The 24,572-nt window shown below is 34.3% G+C and overlaps 1 protein-coding gene across 2 annotated transcripts in view; it reads right to left on the reverse strand.

The window, feature by feature from the left end:
• CNTNAP2 (contactin associated protein 2) overlaps nt 1-24,572 on the reverse strand; it is a 2,246,749-nt gene that overhangs the window by 1,348,922 nt on the left and 873,255 nt on the right. For both annotated transcript variants that reach the window (XM_074378960.1, XM_003929829.4), the window contains one exon: nt 17,699-17,846. In XM_074378960.1, coding sequence (XP_074235061.1) covers nt 17,699-17,846 — 148 coding nt within the window. The remainder of the gene's footprint in view (nt 1-17,698; nt 17,847-24,572) is intronic.

Raw genomic sequence — 24,572 nt, forward strand, 5'->3', positions numbered from 1 at the left:
ATAAGTTGAACCATGCAGTATTTGTCTTTTAGTAATGACAGTAATATTTGAATATTAGTAATAAAGCTATTAGGTTTTTTTGTTTTTTGAGATATGAGTTTTGCTCTGCTCTTGTTGCCCAGGCTGGAGTGTAATGGCACAGTCTCGGCTCACTACAACCTCTGCCTCCTGGGTTCAAGTGATTTTCCTGCTTCAGCCTCCCAAGTAGCTGGGATTACAGGCAAGCACCACCATGCCCGGCTGATTTTGTATTTTTAGTAGAGATGGGGTTTGTCCATGTTGGTCAGGCTGGTCTTGAACTCCCAACCTCAGGTGATCTGCCTACTTCGGCCTCCCAAAGTGCTGGAATTACAGGCGTGAGCCATCATGCCCGGCCTAAAATTATTGAATATCATTAATGCAGAAAAGTCTGAAGAAGAAGGTTATCCATAATACTATGTCTCACAAATATTAGTATTTTGATGTAATGTTTGCACATTTTTAAACTGCTGAGCAAAAGAGATTTTGCTCTGTATATAAACAATCTTACATTCTGCTTTTCTTCACCTAATGCATATTATCTTTTGTTGTTGTAACTAGAATGTCTTTAAATAATTTGTAATGACTGTTTGACATAGTTTATTCAGCCACTTCCCTTTTTGTCATGATGTTGAAATAACTACTCTTAGGAAAAATTGTACTAGAGATGTACTGTGTTCCCCTCAGGCACAGAGAACTTTTTGTTTTTAAATTTTTACTTTGGAAGCTTTGAGGATAAGGAACTAATAAACAAGCAAATAAATAATTGCTTTTATTTTTATGCTTAGTGATTGAATGAATATATGAAAATTTATTTTGTCCTTCATTTTCATTTTGTTAAAAAAAAAGAGAGTTCCTAAGTTGTACCAGGATTGTAAGGTTTTAAATAAGGGACTTAACACAATATCTGACATATAATCAATTATTAATAAATTATGGATACAAACTATAATAGTAATGGTAATAATAATTATTGTAACCATTCTTATGTGAATCTGTTATGCTCTGATTTTATGCTGTCTTTAAGAAGCAACGTGCTTCTGTAGAATGGCCAAAAGTTAAAGTGACATTGCTTGATGTGAGAGTAAATTAATTTACTTCAACTTTGGTTTTCTCATTTGCAAATTGGGAGAATAATTACCTATTTTGCATCTTTGTTATAAGGACACAATATATATGAGCCAGACACACTAAGTAATTGTTACTTATTGCTAGGAGCTCCAATATTTCCACTATAGTTCTGATTCAAACTAGTGAGAATTAATCTAACAAATGGTAGTTGAGTTAACCAAACCATCCACCATTTCTTTAATTGAAAAGTAAGCATGGGAATAGCAGTATACTTAATTTTTTAATGTGAACCCAATGTAATATTAGAAATAAGATCACAGCCAAGAGTATTTTTTATTCGCAAAAAAAAAAAAAAAGAAAAAAAGAAAAAATGAAAGAAATCAGAATTCTCATACAGCCCTCTCCCCAGTTTTGTGCTCAAGACTCTTAATAAGTGACTGTATTATTCGAACCAGATTGAGGTTTCCTGGAGTTATCCAAATATCTCTTTGCTGTGGTAAGTTCAATGTAAATGCAATAAAACATCCTCCAAACCAATTTAATGGCATTAATCACTGAGTCAATTGAATTTTCGATATAACATAGTTTCACATTCTCTGGGCACATCTCCAAAGGAGCATGGTTAAGACGATACAGTGACTTCATCCTCAAATTTGGAAGAGCAGTCACTTGTATCATTCCAATTCGTATGACAACCCTATGAGGTAGAGAAGAATAGCGTGTGTGGCATTTTATGTGAATTGGAAATGTTTGGCTGAGACTGCTGAGCACATCACCATGGAGTGGTGTTATGTGGTGTCACATGGTCAATGGAGGTATTATTAAAAGAGCAAAACATCTACAATTGGGCCTGCATTGTTTCCTTCATTAGTAGGTAAAGAGTCCTTCGAATGCCGGGAGTGGTGGCTCACACCTGTAATCCCAGCACTTTGGGAGGCTGAAGTGGGAGGATCATGAGGTCAGGAATTCGAGACCAGCCTGGCCAACATGGTGAAACCCTGTCTCTACTAAAAACACAAAAATTAGCTGGATGTGGTGGCAGGCAACTGTAGTTGTAGCTTATCAGGGCTGAGGCAGGAGAATCACTTGAACCTGGGAGGTGGAGGTTGAAGTGAGTTGAGACTGTGCCACTGCACTCCAGCATGAGACACAGCGAGACTCTATCTGGAAGAAAAAAAAAAAGAAAGAAAAAGAAAAAGAGCCCTTTGAGGTGGAAGCTAAGGAGTGAGATAAAGCTAAAGCTATTTTATTGATTTGTTTATTTCTTTGCTCTGTTTTAGAGAAAATCAGCCTTCAGGCTATTTATGAAGGTTAATGTTTCTTAAATGTGAATAAAGTACATGAAAACAATATAAATTTATATTCTATTAGCAAAGTATATTCTACAATAGAATAGGATGTACTGTAATATAATTTATAGAACATACTATACCTAAACTAGAAAACAACATCAATTTGTATTCTGTTAGCAAAGTATATTCTATAATAGAATTGAATATACTGCAATATGCTTTATAGAACATACTATACCTATATTAGAATATTATAGAACATACTTTGCTAACAGACTACAAATTTATATTGTTTTCAATGTCTTTTTTTTTTTTTTTTTTTTTTTTTTTAGCAGAAGTGAAACGCAAAGGAACAACTATATAAATAATCCCCAGCCAAAGTATGTGGCAGATCTAATCAATCTCCTCTCGATCCCAAACTTAAATTCACAATAGTGAAAATGTACCATCAACCAAAGGAGATTACAGGTTCAAACTGATCCTGTTTGAAAAGATGATCTATCTAATGGCAAAATAAAACATAATGTGTAATTAATAAAAATAAAAACACTTAGGTTAAAAAATGTCTAGAAGAAATGTTGCATAATTCTCCACAAGCCACAGACAAAAGATATGAGAATTCAAGGGGTTATTTTCTTTTGCAATATTTATGCTGATAAAGAGACCTAATAGTATTTTCATCTGCAATATATACATAGGCAATCTATATATGTAGGCATACTTTAACACTATAAATATTGTCCTTATCAATATGAAATCTATGGAAATCTCAGCATGCAGTGCATACTTTCTGCACACAACAGACACTACTATATAAATCAAGTAAATATTGAGTCAATTATTACAATGTGTCAATTTTACTTTCATAGTTCCTAGGAACACAATGAACTGATTACCAGGTGACACACTAGCACCATCTATATAAGTAGTTCTTACCCAGGGGCACTTTGGCCCCTAGGAGACTTTTGGGTTAATTTTGGTTGTCACAATTGGGGGAAATATGATGTGCTCCTAGTATTTAACGGGTAGAAGCCAGAGATGTTGCTAAAGATTCTACAGTGCACGGGACAGCCCGTTTCTCCAAAGCAAAGAATTATAGAGCCAGAAATGTCCTTATCAATACGAAATCTATGGAAATCTCAGCATGCAGTGCTCAACTGTGGGCAAGTCCAGACTGGGTCCACACTATTGGTTGACAAAGGAGGAAACGGATTGCATTCACTAGTCATTTCATGATCTCAACTTCAGATGATTTATTTCACAGCATGATCTTAAATAAATTTGTAGCATATTTGAACTTAAGCACTGTCAAAAAAGATTATCTTGGGCAGGTGCAGTGGCTCACACCTGCAATCCCAACACTTTGGAAAGCCAAGGTAGGAGGATTGCTTGAGCCCAGGAGTCTAAAACCACCTTGGGAAAAAAAAATCAAAACAAAAATTAGACCTGTCACTACAAAAATAAAAATAAAAAATATTAGCCAGGGATGGTGGTATGAACCTGTAGTCCCAGTTGCCTGAGAGTGGAACCTGCCTCATTCATCACATGATCTTCCATAGTGACTCTAGATTACCTCTTGTCTTCTCTTAAAAAAATAATTTTTGCCATTCTTTTTCTTTTATCCTCTATTTTTTTTTTCTATTTTCTTTCTTAAAGAGAGTACTAAAAATGTTTTAAAACATTCTGTTCCCAACTTTCAGTAAAGATAAATCATTGTTAGTAGGGATTAAGGTTTGTCATCCTTGACAGAGTGAGACTGTCCCCAAAACAAACACACAAAGCTCATCCAGAGAATGAATTGAAACCCCTCGTCCCACTGTATTACTCAGATAGGCTTCCGTGACCCTCCGTGGGTAGGTTTTGTTGCAAAAATTACTGAACTTGCTTTTTCTTTGTTAACTTTAGCATAAGTACGTATAGCTTATTTCGGGTAAACAAAAAAATACCTGTAATTGATGGACATAACGTTGAAATTTGGAGTAGAGATTAATGAGAGAGGCTTAAATTAGTCATGTTAAGAGTCCAGCTCAAATCAAAGTGAGCTCAGTCATTTTCTCTCCCTGTCCTTTGCAACATAGAAAAGCCATGTAAAATGATTTGGGGGAAATAATTGTATTTTCTATAGAAGCACAATATCATGGGAAAGACATCTTTATTCCCTTAATAAAACATTTCCACTTCAAAGTTTAAGAAGCTACTTGTCCATTTTCTAGTTTATATTTATGATACGCAAATATGGCCAACACAGCAAGTTTAAAAGAGCACATAAAGCTAAATAGACATGATAAATGATTAGTTAAGAGAGAAGAAATACTTTCAATAACAGGGAAGAAAAACAGGGAGGTTTTTCTTCTCTGTTCTGGTAACAACGACGAAAACATTTTACATGGGAATTTACATGTTGTTGATTTGGCTAAAGTTAGTAATTAATTCAATATATATGGTGACATTAAACTCAGATTGTTGGCCAGGTGTGGTGGCTCACGCCTGTAATACCAGCACTTTGGGAGGGAGAGGTGGGCAGATCATGAGGTAGAGCATTCGAGACCCACCTGACCAGCATGGTGAAACGCCATCTCTACTAAAAATACAAAAATTAGCCAGGTGTGGTAGAGCATCCCCATAATACCAGCCACTCAGGAGTCTGAGACAGGAGAATCACCTGAACCCAGGAGACAGAGGTTGCAGTAAGCCAAGATCGTGCCACTGCACTCCAGCCTGGGTGACAGAGCGAGACTCTGTTTCTAAAAAAAAAAAAAAAAAGAAAAAAAAGAAAAAAAAGTCAGATTGTTAAATTAAATCTATACAAAGCATAAGTCTTATGTAGAGCCTAACATTAATAATTTTACAAAATAAACCATTAAGAGCTTACGGTATAAGGCCTAAAAGTAAGGCCCAATTTATGTGTGCTTTGACATCTGGGAAAAACCCGGAGGGTCTCAAATAGCCTCACTGCAAGCTTCCCTCCCAACTTTGTTCCTGAGGATAAGTCTTCTAATAAAAAGATGCTGCTACAGAACAGATATGAAAAGTCCATGAATGAAGATCACAAAATGTTAAGGCTTTCTTACTTCACACTGTATTCTTCACGGTGGTAAAAGTCCTGCTTTTAGCAAAAACATAACAGATGGTTCCAAACATCAGCATAAAGATCATTCATCCCATACCACCCACGGATAGGAAGAAGGGATGCTGTGATATATGAAAATAAAAGTTTTCATCTGAGCTGAGAGCATTTAGCATATCATGATTCTGTAACAGTATCAAGGACTAGTGTAGAATCTGGCTTTCTTCTTTGCTAGGCTACCTGGTGTGTGTATATGTGTGCTCATTTCGTGGTTCTGATCATGATGGTACATATAATTAGGGAAGGATATGGAAGCCACATTAGAATCTTATTCATTTTTAAATATAAATATGGCTTCTTTCAAAAAAAAAAAAAAGACACTGCTTCTCTCAGGGATCAAGCACGTTCTGCTTATCCTTGAATATTGAGCTTCAGTTTCCTACTAATGCATGCAATTATTCAAACAAGTCAGTCACATCCTCCTGTGGGATCCAGGGGGAAAGACCACTCTCTTGATACTACAAATCCTGCCTCTCGCGGTGTATGATTGTTCACTCTGTTCCCAAGGCAGCCCTCATGCCCCCTGCGAGAGGTGAGATGTCTTTCTCTCAAGGGCTGTGTGTAAATATGACTAACAAACTGCTGTTGGTCTCAGTTGCTCTATGTCAGGCGTCAGGTGTTTGGTCACATCTGTAACCCCAGGACAAGAATTCCCCTTTACCCATGGGATAAAGAGGAGGTAATTGAAAGAGAGGGACAAGCAAAGCAAGGTGGGATCTGATACACCCTGCATAGTTCCTCAGGCTTTTTCTTCTTGTATCAGACATGTGCTCTCTGGCCTAGGGTGATAGGGACAGTCTTTAATAAGCTATGCAGTTTACTGCCTCACACAGAAGCATTTAGGTTATGAAACATCTCCATTTAATTCCTCCATGGTAACCTTGCTGATAAGCGATTTTACAGAGTCGTGATCATAAATCTAAAGATGCTAAATGTTTACTATGAGCAACCTAACACAGGGACATCTTGTTAAAAACATTCCATAAATAAGGACTGTTTTCCTAGGAAAGATTATTATTTAGGAGTGCTTGAGGGTAGATTATTCACGTGTTTACAAATGATTGGTATAGGCTGAAGTCTTTCTTTAATCCTTGAGATTATCCCCCCATTAACTGATAAGAAAAGAGAACACTGACAGTTTCTTTAACCCCTCCAGCCCAGCAAAACAAGAACGAAAGGTGAAAAAATCTAATATGACAGTATTTTGAGCATGTGAGAAAAAATATTCATTTAGAAGTATAGAAAATACATTAAAAAGTTTGAAATTAGTTTCATTTAGAAGTATAGAAAATATTTAAAAAACTAAATTTGAAAATCATGATTACTTCAAGTCTATAAAAGATCTGATAGTATTCTAATAGAAATACAAATATTTAATCTCTCAAAATCACTCATTTTTAATTCAAGTAATTTAAATTGCTTGAAATTTTAAAAGTGAGCATACTAAATAATTATTTAATTATATTGTTACTTTTAATTTATGACAGAAATTACTGCCATGTTAAATATTTGCTCTTCTCGCCCTAGCTAAGGTAATTTAAATAGGTGATAATTAAAACTAACAACACAAGAATAAAACCTAATAAAAGAATTGCTTATATATGTGCAGTGTTTTAAATTTTACTTATTTCTTCACATTAAATGAATTATAAGTGAAATGTTGATGGACTGTTAAACTGTAACTTAGACATTAGTACTCTGCAATCACCTGTTATAAATAAAAATTAACATATGCATAAAAGGTAAAATATCTCAGAAGGTAAGACTACCTGAGAAAGTATACTACGTGATATTGATAAACTTTCTGCACCAAAATGCCATTAAAACTTGAGTTCTGTTCATTTTCAAGCTGTTCTTCAATGAGTACATTATGAAAAAGGTTAGTCGTTTCAATTTTTCTTCTGGACATGTGGAATGCACAGTACCACTGATACATTTTTCTTACTGGGTATCTCCTATATATTCTTATGGTGAAAACTGATGAGCCAAACCACTTCTACAGTCATTTGAATCCACAAAATTATATTTTCTGTGGGCCATTGCTAGTATTATAAAAAGCCCTTGTAGATAAAGAAGAAAAAAAGACTTAACCACAGGAGAGAGATATTGAATGTCAGAGAGGAAGCTGTGCTCTAGATTCTTATACAGGATTTCTAGGTCTGCAATTAATTCACTTATGCAAGTCACATAACTCTGTGGATTTTGGTTTCCTCATTAGTAAAATAAGGGATTGAGCAGGATGGTCTCTTGGGAACTTTTCAGCTTTGAAGTTCTTATAAAGTATACATATGGCTCCTCTTTGTAGTAATCAAAATATCTTATTTATAAACCATAGTGAAACATAGTTCTCTTTCATTATCTTATTCTTCTCTTCAACCAGACCAAAATGTGTGTGTATACTTTTATTTTAATATGTTTACATTTCCTGGGAAATTATTTTATGACAAATTTTTCATAATGTGTATAATAAAAATGTATCCTCTCATATTCTAGGAAGTATACTGTTATTCATATTTCAGAATGACAGACACAGGTCTAATGGCATGTTACTCTCTATCAGAAATTTTAATTTGCTTTTATAGCAACACCGTTGATTTTATATGTCAGTTTAACTTTGAAAATTCTTGAGAATATATTTAAATTTAGATTTTATGGGGATAGATGCGACTCTAACTCTGTATCAGTGACATATTAAATAATTCTCCAAAATATAAACTAGCTGCCAATTGTAACTGTCCTGTTCCTAAATATAAAGGTAGGCTCAGCAAGTAAACAAATTACACTAGAAAAGAACAATTACATACTTATAACATGTATCTCCATAGAATAAAAAATGACAATATATTTTTCCATGTTTTAAATTTGTTCATTTCAAATGCCCCTCTCAAATAATAACTCAAGAATAAGATCCACCAAGTATCTGACTTTTACAGTAATATAAAATGATAAGACAAGACCTTATTATGTTTTTCTATCTATACCTTTAAGCTGACATTGCTGACATAAGTAAAGATTATAACACAAATGATCCAGTATATATTTTTTTTACCATCTAAAAACTCTCAGACTGTTACAAGGAGGATTTATCATTTATCATTGCTTCATTATCACCACCAAGGTAAGCCACAATTAGATATACAAAAATTGTCTATTACAAAGAACTCCAATTCTAGTTTGATGCACAAACTATTCTTAAATGCACTAAAGAATACTACATATGCTCAAATCTGAGTTCCAGATCTCTTAATGGCAAGAACATTGCTGGTTACAACATAAAATATTTTTTAAAATCTAATAACATGAAAACTTAGAAACACAGCATATCTCACACATATCATATAGTAAATGGCAATTTTAATTACCTCTTTAATTACTAGTTTATCTTGTATACCTTGGCAGTGATATCTGTTAAATCTATTTTTATGTTAAATTACTTTTATTTTCACATTTATCTGGATCTTAAGTAGTTTTTTTCCCTCTGATTATAAGCAATACATATACATAATCCATGAAGCAGCCTCATAAAATTGTGGTTTAAAATAATAACCAGAAGTAATAATACAAGTCATACAAATATTTAAATTAGAAAAAAATGAGTTATTTGATGTATATAGAACATCCATTATCATATTTAGTTTGCCAATTATTTAAATATTTTGTAGGCCCCCTAAAGTACTGTTCAATGTGATGCAATGGAATCATATCCTGTTTCATCGATAAAAGAATCTATACAGCCTCAAATAGTAATCAGTTTTCGCTGAGGGAATAAATTATGTCTGTATCATTTACATTTGATGTCAGCGCACTTCAGCAAACATTTATTGTGTACTAGGAGCCTGCCATTTAAGGGGAGGCCAGTGATGAGTAAGGTGACACTTGCTGCCTCCTCCTCTCAGTATCTTACAGTTGACTTTATTTTGAATTATTTTGTTAAATATTACATTGAAAATATTCATATCATATAATGATACCTGATATCTGAAAAATATTCCTATGAAAATAAACACATGCCTCATTCTAGACGTTCAGATAATTCTTATTAAAGATTGCATTGCAACTGAATCTTGGAAGATAGAAAAGATTGGTTAGGTAAAGGATGATGAGGAGGGTATTTCAGTTAGAGAAACTATCTCAAATGAATGCGTGTTAAAGAAGCAGGTCACTTACGTATCTGGAAATATAGCTTGATTTCATATTTGGAGCATAAAACACAACATGGAAATGACAGGATTTAAGACTACAGAGGTAGTCGGTGGGTAGGGAGAAATTAAATTTCAAACCAACAGCTTGGACTTTATAGGCAATGTAGTGTCATTACCGACAGTTGGCCCAGATATAATATGATCAGATTTGCACTTAAAATTTAAAATTGGCAAAATGCTTTAAAAATAGTATAATTCAATATTAATAAGATTAAGAAATGTGTCACAAATATATTGATCCTCTAAGTAACATAATAATTCATATATATGTACACCGAAATAAGACATGTTACTAACTAAAAACTCCAAATATGAAATAAATTATATTCTCACCTCTCTGTTTCTGTGTTTTTGAAAATGTCAGTTCTTGTCCTAAATGATCCTTTAGCCCTAATTTCTCTTGCTTCTTAGTGAAACCTTATTTCACTAATGTATCTCTATAGAATAAAAAATGACAATATATTATTTTGCTAATCAACATAGGCCAGGCTCCCTTCTCGGTCATAGCACTTATCATACAGTATTTAAACTACTTGCTTATCCATTTATTCTGCCAAAGATTAGCCTCTTTGAGGGCAGGGTCTGTGCTTTAGGTTGTTTCTAAATGCCTGAATACAATACACGTTCATTGAATAAATTGAAGACATTATAAACACAAAATATATGTATCTGGGATGCTTCTATATGATACAGAATTAAATATCTCATTTAAGTAGGAAAACACAGATTGACTGCCAGAACTGACATTTTTTTTGCTCACTTAAACTGATGTAAGCATAAATTATGAATGATTTTAATGAATATATATTATTATATATAACATATATAACATGTATCATAACATATATATACACACACACACACACACATATATATATATATATATTATACTGTGTTGAACAGTGTTTCCAAAAGTCTGTGTCTACTCAGAACCTCAGAATGTGGCCTTATTTCAAAAATTGCGTCTTCGTGGATATAACTTGTTAAGGTCATCCTGGTTTAGGGTAGATAGCAATTGCAATAACCAGTGTCTTTACAAGAAGGCTATGTGAAGACACAGTGACACAGACAAAAGGGAAGAAGGTCATGCGAACATGAATCCAAAGGCAGAGACTGAAATGAGGTAGCAACAAGAAACACCAAGGACTGCTGGCCACCAGAGGCTGGGTGAAGGACATGGAACTGTTTCTCTCTCTAAGCTTCCACAAGGAACTTACCTTGCTAACACCTTGACTTCAGACTGTACCCTCCAGAACCAAGACAGAACACCTCTCTACTGTCTTAAACTTTGTCTTAAGATTGCAGAAATATTTTATGGAGACCCTAGGAAAGTAACAGCTATGTGTACAGCAGCATCTCTTGCCTGGGCAGAACGAGAGTGAGGGGAGTTTGTCTGTCTCCCTATAAGAGGGTATTCTCATTACAGATGCAGATGTGCCATCAACACAGCATGAAAAAGACCAAACACTGTCTTTTATTTACTGGTATCTGACTTTTCCGGATACATTTTCTTTTTTCTCAGGCAGCACCAATTTCCCACCATGATTTGCATTGGTTGACATAGAGGTTTTATTACTTATTCATCCAAATTAAAATCCTATATAGAAATTACTTTCGTTGTGTGTACCTTGGTTTCCCAAGGTGCTGTCCTTACTTTTAGGAGGACTCTGGCTAAAAGCTAATTGAGTATTTGCCATCAAAAACGCTCTCTGCTTTAATCAATACACTGTGTTTGGCTTTTTAAAATGGATGTTTGAGTAATGCAGCCATAAATGATTTTTTGAAATTATTAATCTGAGAGCTCTTCCTTTTGCTTTATGAAGTCCCGCTGGTGTCGCATAAGAAGATTAGTGTCTGTGCTGTGGGAAGAAGCTTACTGAATCAAACGGCATGGGACATATCGTGAAGTTTTAAAAATAACTGCATGTACTTGTTTCAGCTAAACTTGAGGGAAAACCAAATGTAGAGGAAGCACAATGATTTAAAATGAGTTTAGATGTATTAAAATTGGAATTCATATTATATTCAAGACAAGTCAGGAAATAGGAACAATAGAAGCCCTAAAGGCTTCAAAGCAGTGGCCTGGAACTAAACTTCTCCACCTGGAATAGACTCAGCGTCTTATTTCAACCTTGAGAAGTACCTAATTTCTCAGATGACAAAGTGATCATGGAGGAACTGCACAGAGGAAAGATGACAGACACAAGGGGAATGACAATAGACACACCATCAAACAGAAACAGTTCTCATATTATGATTTCTCTCCATGTAGTTTTATGGCAAACTCTGTAGTAAAAGAAATCCCAATCTCTCACTTGCAGGTTTCAGATAGATTCCAAGATACATCCTCTCAGGAGTTTCCAGACAGATTAGAGAATTCATCTCTCCTCCATAGGCATGATCAAAACTATATTTCTCCTTGCTGAAACTCTGGAGTACACAGCCCTGCTATTCTCTAGGAGGGCAAAATGGGGGGCTGTGTCTGATCTACCTTTCCCCACTCAAAGTTATATGATTCCTTTTCTCATTGAAAAATCAAAAGAAAGCTCTTGAGACAACAGTTCACTAAGTTCAAGAACACAGAGTATTGTCTTCTAAGGGCTCATTCTAGTTTGAATTCTAGGATAGAAAATTTGCACCTGAGTAACTTTTAGAAAGTGTTCCATAGCCAATGTGTTTAACATATACATATTTTTAATATAGACATGTATATTTTTCTTAGAAAAGAGATAAATGTAATTTGCATTCTTCAAAAATAATAAATAAAAAACAATCTTATCTGCACATTTGGTGTATGCTATGGTATGAATGTGTCCTTCAAAGTCAGTATTTTAATCCTTCTAGAGCTAATTTTTGGATAAGGTATGAGGAAGCAGAGACATGGATGAAACTGGAAACCATCATTCTCAGTAAACTGACACAAGAACAGAAAACCAAATACCACATGTTCTCACTCATAAGTGGGTGTTGAACAATGAGAACACAGGGACACAGGGAGGGGAGCATTATATACCAGGGCCTGAGGAGTGCAGGGGTTGGGAGGAAATAGCAGGGGGTGGGGAGATAGGGGAGGAATACCATTAGGATAATGTAGATAACTGGGCAATGGATTCAACAAACCACCACCATGACACGTGTATACCGATGTAACAGTCCTGCATGATGTGCATGTGTACCCCAGAACTTGAAGTATATTAAATAAATTAAAAGAAAGTTAAAAAAAAAAGTTCATGTTTTGGAAATTAAGTCACCAATGCAACAATGTTGATAGGTGAGAATTTTAAGACACGAATAAGTCGTGAGGGCTCTGTTTTCTGTTATGAGATGATGCGAAAAGAAAGCCCTCACCAGATACGCATCACTTGACCCTGAGCTCCACAGCCTCCAGAACTATAAGAAATATATATGTGTTCTTTATAGATTACCCAGTCTCAGATATTTAGCTATAGTAACACAAAGCAGACTAAGACTGTGTGGTTAATAAGACGACTGGTCATTATATTTTTGACAGTAAAGACAGTTTTTAGGATGATTAAAATTTTGTTTTCCAAACTAAGAAAAAAGAACAGAGACAGACATTTAAAAAGTAACTTGTCTAGGTCCCTTACATTGTAAAAAGACATGGAAGAAAAATAGTGAGACGTTTTGTTTCCTCTAAGCTGTACTGTCCAATATGGTAGCCAATAGTCACATTATTTAAATTTGAAATCAAATGAATTAAAAATTAATTCAAATTAAAGATTTAGTTCCACAGTTGTCTTAGATACATTTCACGTGCTAATAGACACATGTAGCTAGTGGCTAGAGCATGCTGATAACATCTACATCTTTGTACAAAGTTCTGTCAGAGAACATTGATTGCTCAGGCCTATTTTTATCTCCTATTTTCTAAAATATCTTGAATCTTGTATTAGTTTCATGTTGTTGTTATAACAGATTATCACAAACTTTGGTGGCTTAAAATAACAGAAATGTGTTCTTTCACAGTTTTGGAGGTCGGAAGTTCCAAATCAGTATCACTGAGTGAAATCAATGTGTTAGCAAGATCACACTCCCTCCAGAGAAAGTCTGTCTCTTTGCTTTTCCGCTCCTGGTAACTGCTGGCATTCCTTGGCTTACCACCATATCACTCCAGTCTCTGGTTGCAAGGTGTTCACATTCACCTCTCCTTTCCCATCTGTGAAATCTCCCCCTGGCTACCTGCTATAATGACACATTTGATTGCACTTAGTGCCCACCTGGCTAATGTAAAGTCTCCTCTCCCTGCCATGATGGTTAATTTAGTCACATCTACAAATACACGCTTACAGCTTACAAGAATGAAGTCTTTATGTTATGAGATGCCATTACCCAACCTACTACATCCAACTGAAATGCTATTTTTTTTAAATTTAAATTTTATTTTATGTTGCTACGTTACTCCACTGGAAGTATTAACATCGTAAATGTTAATACAGTTTCCCAAAGCTATGTGATTTCCCACCTAAAGGGGCTTATACAGTAGAAAAGTTCGGCTTCCTGATTTGCTTCAGTTATTTTTCCTTGGAAAAGCCCATGATAGCACAAACTCACAACTTTATAAATCTACTTGTAACAATTATAGAATATGTGATCACAGTTTAAGTCCACACCTATGGACTCTTAAGTAACCTCATTAACAATGTTTGCTTTAAAGTTATTATTGTTGAAGAAAGTCACCTCAAAAATGAAATGTGTGTCTAGTTATTGTAATGAGAATGAAAAAGATAGTTGCTTGCAAAAACTATTTAAAACAATCAAGTGGATGACTGATGGATAGGTAAATGGGAACTCATAGAAATATGAGCAAGATTCTTGAACAAACACTTGAAAAAAATGGTATACATATGACAAATAAGCATAACGTTTTTTAAAAATCAGAAGAATACTCATTAAAACTAAAATGAGACAAGAAAAACACTCACCAGAGTGGCTTAAACTTTAAAACAATACTAAATATCTTAATTTGTAAGCATCAGAATCTCTAGTTTATTATCTTGGAAATTTTAAATTGATATAACGAATTTAGAAAAATTTATGTTGTTATTGGCCAAAGGTGAACACAGGCATTTGCTAGTTTATTATTACCACCCCCAGGTCTATACTCATCAGAATCCTTGTTAGTAATTCTATAGAAATAGCCAAAAACTAGAAATAACGCAAATGTTCATCAGTATGAAATAAACAAACGATTGTAGAATATTCATATGATAGAATAAAACTGAGGAAAATAAACTATTATCTCTAATAACAGCATGGATAATTCTCAGAAATATGATTTTTAACTAAAGAAGTCAGGTGTAAAATAATGCATATTTTATGATTCCATCAGTATGAAATTATTTTTAAAAAAATAACGAATCTATGGTGATACAAATCAGGTGAATGTTTACATTTAAGGAGTTGCAGTAACTGGGAGAAGGCCTGATCAGTGGTTGTGGTGTGTTGATATAATGTTTCTGTTGAACTGTGGATGGTCAGGTGGGTGGTACTTTTGTTGGGATTAAAACAGAACAGTTCTAGTGACCTTTGGCATCAGACTACCTGGTTTCCCTTTCAGATCTATCACTCAGGCCAGGTGCTTTTGGGTAAATTTTAACGTTTACTATTTTTATTATGATTAACTCTATTAAATTATTTGTCCCACTTCATCTCCTTCAAAGATCATGGCTTTCTCATCCACTGTGTTAATGCTACCATTTCATAGATTTTATCACACATGAAAAGTGCTCATTAATAATTGCTATTAAAATAAATTGCACATACACATCCATCACAGTTTCCATGAAGGATGTCATATTAGTAAATACATACTAAATATGTATGTATGTATTTAGTAAACACATATATATGTATTACTAAATTGCACATACACATTATAGTTTCCATGAAGGAATGTCACATATATATATGTGTGTGTGTGTGTGTGTGTGTGTGTGTACACACACACACACACGTATACGTATATATACACACACACATATATATGAATATGTGTGTATACACACACACACATCATAGTTTCCATGAAGGATGTCACATCTATATGTGTGTGTGTGTGTGTGTGTACGTATGTGTATATATGTCACATATATATGTATGTATGTGTTTACTGAAAGCTAAACATGGCTCTTAACAAACTTTGTGATGGTGACAAAAATATCCCATTTTCTTCTGGCCTTCCCACCATGATGCTATGCTGAGAGCTGGAGTGTGTGTGAACATCTGCCACAATAAAGGGGTAAACAAACAGTTCTTGAGAATTTTTTAGTGATTTCCATGACCCCTTTTTTTGTAGTTTGCACATAACACTGTTGCCAGTGAATTAATAAGACAGTATTTGGGCATTATTATAGCTAATATTTTTACCAATTTCTGTTAATATACAGAGGTGAAAGCTACATATGTTCTTTAATGTAAAATACTAAGTGTCTGGTGCATTTTAGAAAGCTTTTCTAACAGGGACATTTGAAATTTCTGCTTAGAGTGAATTCATTTCTGTGGGTTTATAGGAATGAGTAGGAAAGGGCTAATAGACTTTTTGCAAAACATAGAGGAACCAATTCCCCTCCTTGTTCTACCCAGCAGCTTTGCTCTCTCCGGCAATTGTAAGAGCAGGAAGAAAAATTTCCGGGAATGAGGAAAATATATTTTATAGGGAATTCATATTTTGAAGCCGATGTTTGCAAGTCATGTGTTCATAGATTAAATTTATGCTATCTAGTAGTCTCAAAAAGAAACAATCACAACTGAAGACAGTGTTTAAAGCAGTTCTGTGTTGGTATTGCCTTCGCAGAAGTGAATAAGCAAAGATAAATCCTCTCAAGAAGAATTTACCATCAACCTTGGCCATCAAACAAAGTTCCACAGATAAAATTTTAATGAAATTGAGGTCACAGTAAAGAATGTGAATAAGCATAAGGATAAGGATAAAAAGGACAGATAGGCAAAGAGGATAAGAAGAAAAAGAGGGAGGAAGAGGAATAAAAGAAAACAAGTACCATTTGCAAAAATGAGCAGAAACAATAGATAGAAGACTTATAATCCCCTAAAATACACATGTTGGAATCCTTAGTTATATGCATAATGTACTTAAGAAATAACAAGAGAGATTTAACATATGTTTAAGGGATAATAATCTCTTTAGATGACCAAATAGATTTGAAAAAATAAATTACATTTGATTGAGAAAACATCATTAAGTTTAAAACTCAGTGGTTGGCTTTAAGATAAGAAGAGACATAACTTAAAAGAGGCATTTGCTAAACTGGAAGGAAGTACTTTGAAATGTTTTGAAAACACATCATAAAGACCCAAATAGCAGGGCGTGGTGGCTCACACCTGTAATCACAGCACTTTGGTAATCTGAGGTGGGTGGATCACAAGGTCAAGAGATCTAGACATTCCTGGCCAACATGGTGAAACCTCATCTCTACTAAAAAAACATACAAAAATTAGCTGGGCGTGGTGGTACATGCCTGTAGTCCCAGCTACTCAGGAGGCTGTGGCAGGAGAATCGCTTGACTGAGAGGTGGAGGTGGCAGTGAACCAAGATCGTGCCACTGCACCCCAGTCTGAGTGACAAAGCAAGACTCCATCTCAGAAAAAAAAAAAAAAAAAAAAGACCCAAATATATGGATAACAATATAGTTTTCTCCTTTTTAAAGAGAAAGACTTTTATTAATAAGATTTATAATTTTAGTCTGTTGAGCAAAAAAACTTTCCAAATCTTCAACCTAAAGTATAATAAAGACATAATGACATCTCTTAGTTTCTGTGTGTATTTATAATAAACAGTTATACAAATAAGAAAACCTTTTAGTTTATATATATATGTACGTACATATATGTAAACGAGAAGGTAGTTTGTCAGAGAAAGTAAGTAACGTTAAATAATTTAAAATAAAACAGCTTACTATTTAAATAAAGATAACAAAACGTGCTACACATTTAAATAATGTGGTACTCACAGTAAGAACAGCCATAAAGTTCAATTCTGAGCCCAATGCGGCCTTCTCCGTTCCAATCCAGAGGCACTATGCGCACATAGCGGGCGATAATTGGATGCTGTAATTCATGGCGGACCACACCATCAGAGTTCATGTTTCCAGGAAATGCCTGGAAAAGAAAGGATATCTCAAAAATTGGGAAAAATACTTTAGAAATAATCATATTCTCTTTAGGATAGAATAAACACAAATCTTACCCAATTGGTAGGGCTTGCAATTTCTTACACCATAAATAATTCAAAGAAAACGACTTCCCTACTTTTAATTTGAAAATAAGTCCAGTTTTAAATGGAAAACTGGTCAGATTTTCTATGGGTCCTTTCACGGTTGTAAATTCATGTTAAAAAAATGAAAGACTATATGGAACCTACTATTGTGCTCCATACACATTTACATGAGTTCTAACATTTTGCACTTAATTTATACAATAAATGCTTTTTATAGAATCAAGCCTTATGTCTTGCTTTCTAAAATTCTCCTCCACATTTTCTCCCATAAAACCATTAGAAATTTAAAGATAACATTTCAACACTAGTGAGATAAGAACAATTGAACATGTTGTGAAGAGGTCAGGGTTTTCTACCTTTTATTGAAGTAGACAGATTTAGAGAATTTGTTCAATGGATGAGAAACATGTTCAGTTTTTCTCATTATAAAAGATTCTGTCAAAAGAATAATTATCCATGAATTTTATCTGATATTGAAAGTTCACATTGTCTTTTTTCCCCTGCAATGGAGAACAAGTGGATTTTAAGGGGAGGGGGCATATATAACAATATTGCAACAAGGATTTACAAACTATCTATTTCATAACGTTAGAACAAGATAATACGGGATATTCAGTGATGTGTGAAACCATAGGCTCAACTCAAAAAAAATATTATCTGATAAAAAGGAAAATGTCAGTATAAAGTTATAATTCAAAAAGGATTTAAAGAAAGAAACTATTATATTTTAGAAGATATAATTCAAATAAATGAAAGCTTGTGCTACTTTTAACATGAGCAGTTTTGACTTCATATATTCATTCTAAATGTCCCTATAATAGATAACTTGAGGTTTTAGCATTATCTTTTAGAAGATACTCTCTTTTAGATTTATTTAAATTATCTTAAAATCATACAAATAGAAAATTTTAAAATTATTTTTTAAATAATGAAAAGAAGCAACACAGGTATAATATTACACTGTTAATATTATGTTGTCTACTTTACCTGAGGATTGAATTTGCTTCTATCTAAAACCAGGAGTTTGGGCTTAAAAAAAAAAAATTCTAATAATTACTTTTTAAAGTTAGAATACTAATACAAAATTAAGAAAGAGAGATGTTTTTCTTTTTTTTTCTTCCCCACAGTGTCTTGTATCTTTTATTTTAGTTTCTTATTTTTAAATTTTTATTTATATTTTACATTAAGTTCTGGGGTACATGCATAGACCTTGCAGGATTGTTGCATAGCTATACATATGCCATGGGCTACAGTAATCAAAACAGCATGGTACTGGTACCAAAACAGAGATATAGACCAATGGAACAGAACAGAGGTCTCAGAAGTAATGCCACACACCTACAACCATCTGATCTTTGACAAACCTGACAACAAAAAAATGGGGAAAGGATTCCCTGTTTAATAAATGGTGTTGGGAAAACTGGCTAGCCATGTGCAGAAAGCTGAAACTGGATTCCTTCCTGACACTTACACTAAAATTAACTCCAGATGGATTCAAGATTTAAACATAAGACCTAACATCATAAAAAACTTAGAAGAAAACCTAGGCAATACCATTCAAGATATAGGCATAGACAAGGACTTCATGACTAAAACACCAAAAGCAATGGCAACAAAAGCCAAACTAGACAAATGGGAACTAATTAAACTTAAGAGCTTCTGTACAGCAAAAGAAACAATCATTAGAGTGAACTGGCAACCAACAGAATGGGAAAAATGTTTTGCACTCTATCCATCTGAAAAAGGGCTAATATCTAGAATCTACAAAGAACTAAAATAGATTTACAAGAAAAAAACAACCCCATTCAAAAGTGGATGAAGTATATGAACAGATTCATTTCAAAAGAAGACATATATGAGGCCAACAAACATATGAAAAAATGCTCATCATTACTGGTCATTAGAGAAATGTAAATCAAAACTACATTGAGATACCAACTCACACCAGTTAGAATGGCGATCATTAAAAATGTGTAGACAACAGATGTTGGAGAGTATGTGGATAAATAGGAAGACTTTTACACTGTTGATGGGAGTGTAAATTAATTCAATCATTGTGGGAGACAGTGTGGCAATTCTAGACTTTGGGATCTAGAAATAGAAATTCCATTTGACCCAGCATCTCATTACTGGGTATATACCCAAAGGATTATAAATCGTCCTATTATAAAGACATATGCACATGTATGTTTATAGTTGCACTGTTTACAACAGCAAAGACCTGGAACGAACCCAAATGCCCATCTATGATAGACTGGACAAGGAAAATATGGCACATATACATCATGGAATACTATGCAGCTATAAAAAATGATAAGTTTGTGTCTTTTGTAGGGACGTGGATGAATCTGGAAACCATCATTCTCAGCAAATGGAGAGAAGAACAGAAAACCAAACACCACATGTTCTCACTCATAAGTGGATGTTGAACAATGAGAACACATGGACACAGGGAGGGGAACATCACACACTGGGGTCTGTTGCGGGTGGGGGGGCTAGGGGAGGCATAAGCGGGGTGGGGAGATTGGGGAAGGATAATATTAGGAGAAATACCTAATGTAGGTGACGGGAGGATGGAGAGACGCTTTTAATAAAAAAATACAGAATAGCTTAAGAATTGAAGGCACTGGCTTAAGTTCATCCAAGCATCACAAATGCAGATTTGTAGATCTGTTATCCAACCTGCATTCCCCAGTCAAATTCTCGCCCTCCAAAATACAAAATGTGTAATGTAAGGCCTAGTAATTATGAGAAGTATATTGAAAGATTTCCTTTGCATTTAAACAATTTTACATAAATGTTAGATGGTACCAGCAATCTACATGATGAATAACATTTAGTCTATAACATGAACTATTACATGTTTAAAAAATTGAGATGTTTTTCAGTGATGATTCCTGCTGTGCTCTTCCTGAATTTCTCCAGTGAGCTGCATATTACCACTCCCTTTTAAAAATAACCATACCCTTCTGTAATCCTTCATAAAACAAAACTATTTGAGCAGTAGGTCTTGAATTTTAAGACTAAACAGAGCATCCTCATTGAATCTTGTTGACACAATTTCATCAGGAAAAAACAATTATAAAAATCCATTTTCTTTCTTTATAGGTACTTTTCTAGCCAGCTTTTAGTTTTACAAAGAATCCAAAAATCAAACTAAGTATTCTATGAAACCATGGTTATATTTTAAGATCTCTATTGGTTCTCTGAAAACAATCTTGCTTCAAATGCAAGAACAATTGGAATCCTTGACCAAAATCACTTGAATTAAATCTACAATTGGATATGGGTTCATCTAAAATTTATGATCTTAAATAATGCTCAACAAAAGCCACCAAACAATTTTAACTTGAAAATTAACTATATGCTTAGCATGTTGCTAGGTTTTATGTAAATATTTAGAAAAGCAACACAAAAATTCTCCTGAAACACTGTCCCTAAGATATGTGCAATCTCATGAGGCCTAAAATAAAATCTGAAAAGATACTGCAAAAGGCAGCATTAAAAGGAATTATGGAAGTGCATGATGTAACTAGTAATTTTACCTATATTTGGAGTTCTGTGAATGCTACATAATCAGGCAAATTCTACAGAGTTAGAGCTCAGCTGCATAGAAGGACAGAGAGGTGTTTGAAAGACAAGAGAGAACGGGCACAGGATACACTGAAGAATAGGTTGGCATAAAGGAGGATTTCAGACCCAGAGTCCAGAGATAGTTATGCTGAACTTTTGCTCTGTTTGGGTAACCTCTCTAGGACTTAACAAAAAGAATCCTTTCCCCTGTATGTCTCTCACAAAAAGACTTGTTGAGCTTATTTGTAAAACGGATTTTTCAACTAAGATTGTAGATTCTCTGAAAACATGAACCAAATGTGTTCAGAAATAGGCAACAAGGAATAGGAATAAAGACACAAGTTTGACTGGGAGAAAGTATTTATGTTGAAAAAATTATAAATGTTTTAAAAGCTTCTGCCTGATTAGAAACAAAATACAATAGCATGTGTTTTTGTTGTTGTTTTAAGAAATGACTATAAAAGCCATATTGATGAGATCCAGGGTAATGGGAAGTCATACTGAGAGCAAGAAGATGAGCATCAAGGAATGTGGTGGTATGGACAATAAATAAATTAAAAACATTTGATATCAAAAGAAGAATTATTAACATTTTGAAAGAAGGAAGTAGAAGATATAACCAACCTATTCCAAGTATTAGTGTGCAGGCGCTGGTAACAGAAAAGGGAAAGAGGGAATGATATGATGAGTATCGATTGCTCAACTGCTCAGCAATCTCTTTTCTTTGAGCAACAGCATCTGGATTTTCTTTAAAAAAATCACTCTTAATATTCTACTCTTGCTGCATGTGGTGGCTCACACCTGTAATCCCAGCACTTTGGGAGACCAAGGCAGGCAGATCACTTGAGGTCAGGAGTTCGAGACCAGCCTGGCCAACATGCTGAAACCCCGTCTCTAATAAAAACACAAAAATTAGCTGGGTATGGTGGTGCCTGCCTGGCTCCTAGGTAGCTGGGAGTCTGAGGCAGCAGAATCACTTGAGCCCAGGAGGTGGAGGTTTCAGTGAGCTCACATCATGCCACTGCACTCCAGCCTAGGTGACAGAGCCAGACTCTTGACAAAAAAAAAAAAAAAAAAAAAACCCACTCTTAATCCATATGATGCTAGAGAGGCAGCCACATTATGCGCTACCACTAGTGGTGGACACCTAACTCAATAAGAATCAGTTTTAGCCCTTCTGCTAAATGATTCATTCACACATTTACTTATGTATTTATTCATTCACCATTCATTCACTCAGGAGATATTTGAGAAACTTCTATGTAGCAGATATTGTTCAAATCAATAGTGTAGACAGAGTTGCAGTTTTCATGGCATTTATATTATTAAAGTACACAGCGAGCTTTTCTTCATAGGCTTTTTGGCCACATGCATGTCTTCTTTTGAAATGTATCTGTTTATGTCTTTGCCCAATTTTTAATGGGGTTGTTTTTCTCTTGTAAATTTAAGTTCTTCATAGATGCTGTATATTAGACATTTGTCAGATGTATAGTTTGCAAATATTTTCTCCAATTCTGTAGGTTGTCTGTTTACTCTGTTGATAATTTATTTTGCTGTGCAGAAGCTCTTAAGTTTAATTAGATCCCATTTGTTAATTTTTGTTGTGTTAATGATTGCTTTTGGTGTCTTCAGCATGAAAGGTTTGCCCATTCCTACATCCAAAGTGGGTATTGCTATATTGTCTTCCAGAGTTTTTATAATTTTGGATTTTACATTTAGGTTTTGGAGAAAAAGGAAATACACTATTGGTGAGGGTGGAAATTAGTTCAACCATTGTGGAAAGCAGTATGACAATTCCTCAAGAGCTGAAAGCAGAACCACCATTTGACCCAGCACTCCCATTAATGAGAATATACCCAGAGGAATATAAATCATTCTACCACAAAGACACATGCATGCAAATGTTCACTGGAGCACTATTCACAATAGCAAAGACATAAAATCAACCTAAATGCCCACTGAAGACAGACTAGACAAATAAAATGTGGTGTGTGTGTATATATATACATATACATATATATATGTATGTGTGTGTGAATGTGTACATACATACATGTATGTGTATATATATATATAAACACACACATACATATATGTATATATACACACATATATGTATATATACACACATGTATTTATGTATATATACATACATGTATATACATACATGTGTATATGTGTATATATATACATATACACACACATATATACACACTTTTTTGTATATATGTATACACACACACACACACACACACACACACATATATATATATATATGTATACACCATGGAAAATTATGCAGCAATGAAAAAGAATGAGATGGAGCTGGAGTCTATTAGCAAATTAATTCAGGAACAGAAAGTCAAATACCACATATTCTCACTTAAAAATGGGAGCTAAATGGTGAGAAATTATGAACACCAAGAAGGAAACAACAGATACTGGGGTATCCTGGAGAGTGGAAGGAGAGGAGCAGAAAATATAACTATTAGGTACTCAGCTTAATACTTGGGTGATGAAATAAACCATATAACAAACTCCTGTGACATGAGAATTTAGCTATTTAACAAACCCTCACATGTACTCCTTAACCCAAATAAATAAGTCATATGTATATATTCAACATTTTTGAATATTTTGAATATATAAGACACTGTTACATGTAATACGTACATATTGTTATATATGTTTTATATGTAAATCATATAATTATACAATTATATATATAATTTATGCATCAGCCAGAAAGGCAAATGCCATGAGCATACTGTGCCTGTTTGCAGGGGCAGCAAAGAATCCAGTATTGCTGCAACAGTGTGGAGAAGGAATGAACAGGGGAGAAGATGGAGACATCAAGGACAGAATGGGGAGGACTGTGCACTATGATCATGCTCCAGATTTCAGTTACGAGTGCTGGAAGGAAGTCTATTGGCGAGTTTTAATCAAGAAAGTTATACTTCATATGATTATTACAACTGAGGGCACTAAAATCCCCCTCTCTGAGTAAAGAGAAATTTCTAGGAGGATAGTAGAAG

The sequence above is a fragment of the Saimiri boliviensis genome, chromosome 10, assembly GCF_048565385.1.
Source record: "Saimiri boliviensis isolate mSaiBol1 chromosome 10, mSaiBol1.pri, whole genome shotgun sequence".
In the NCBI taxonomy this organism is placed as follows: Eukaryota; Metazoa; Chordata; class Mammalia; order Primates; family Cebidae; genus Saimiri; species Saimiri boliviensis.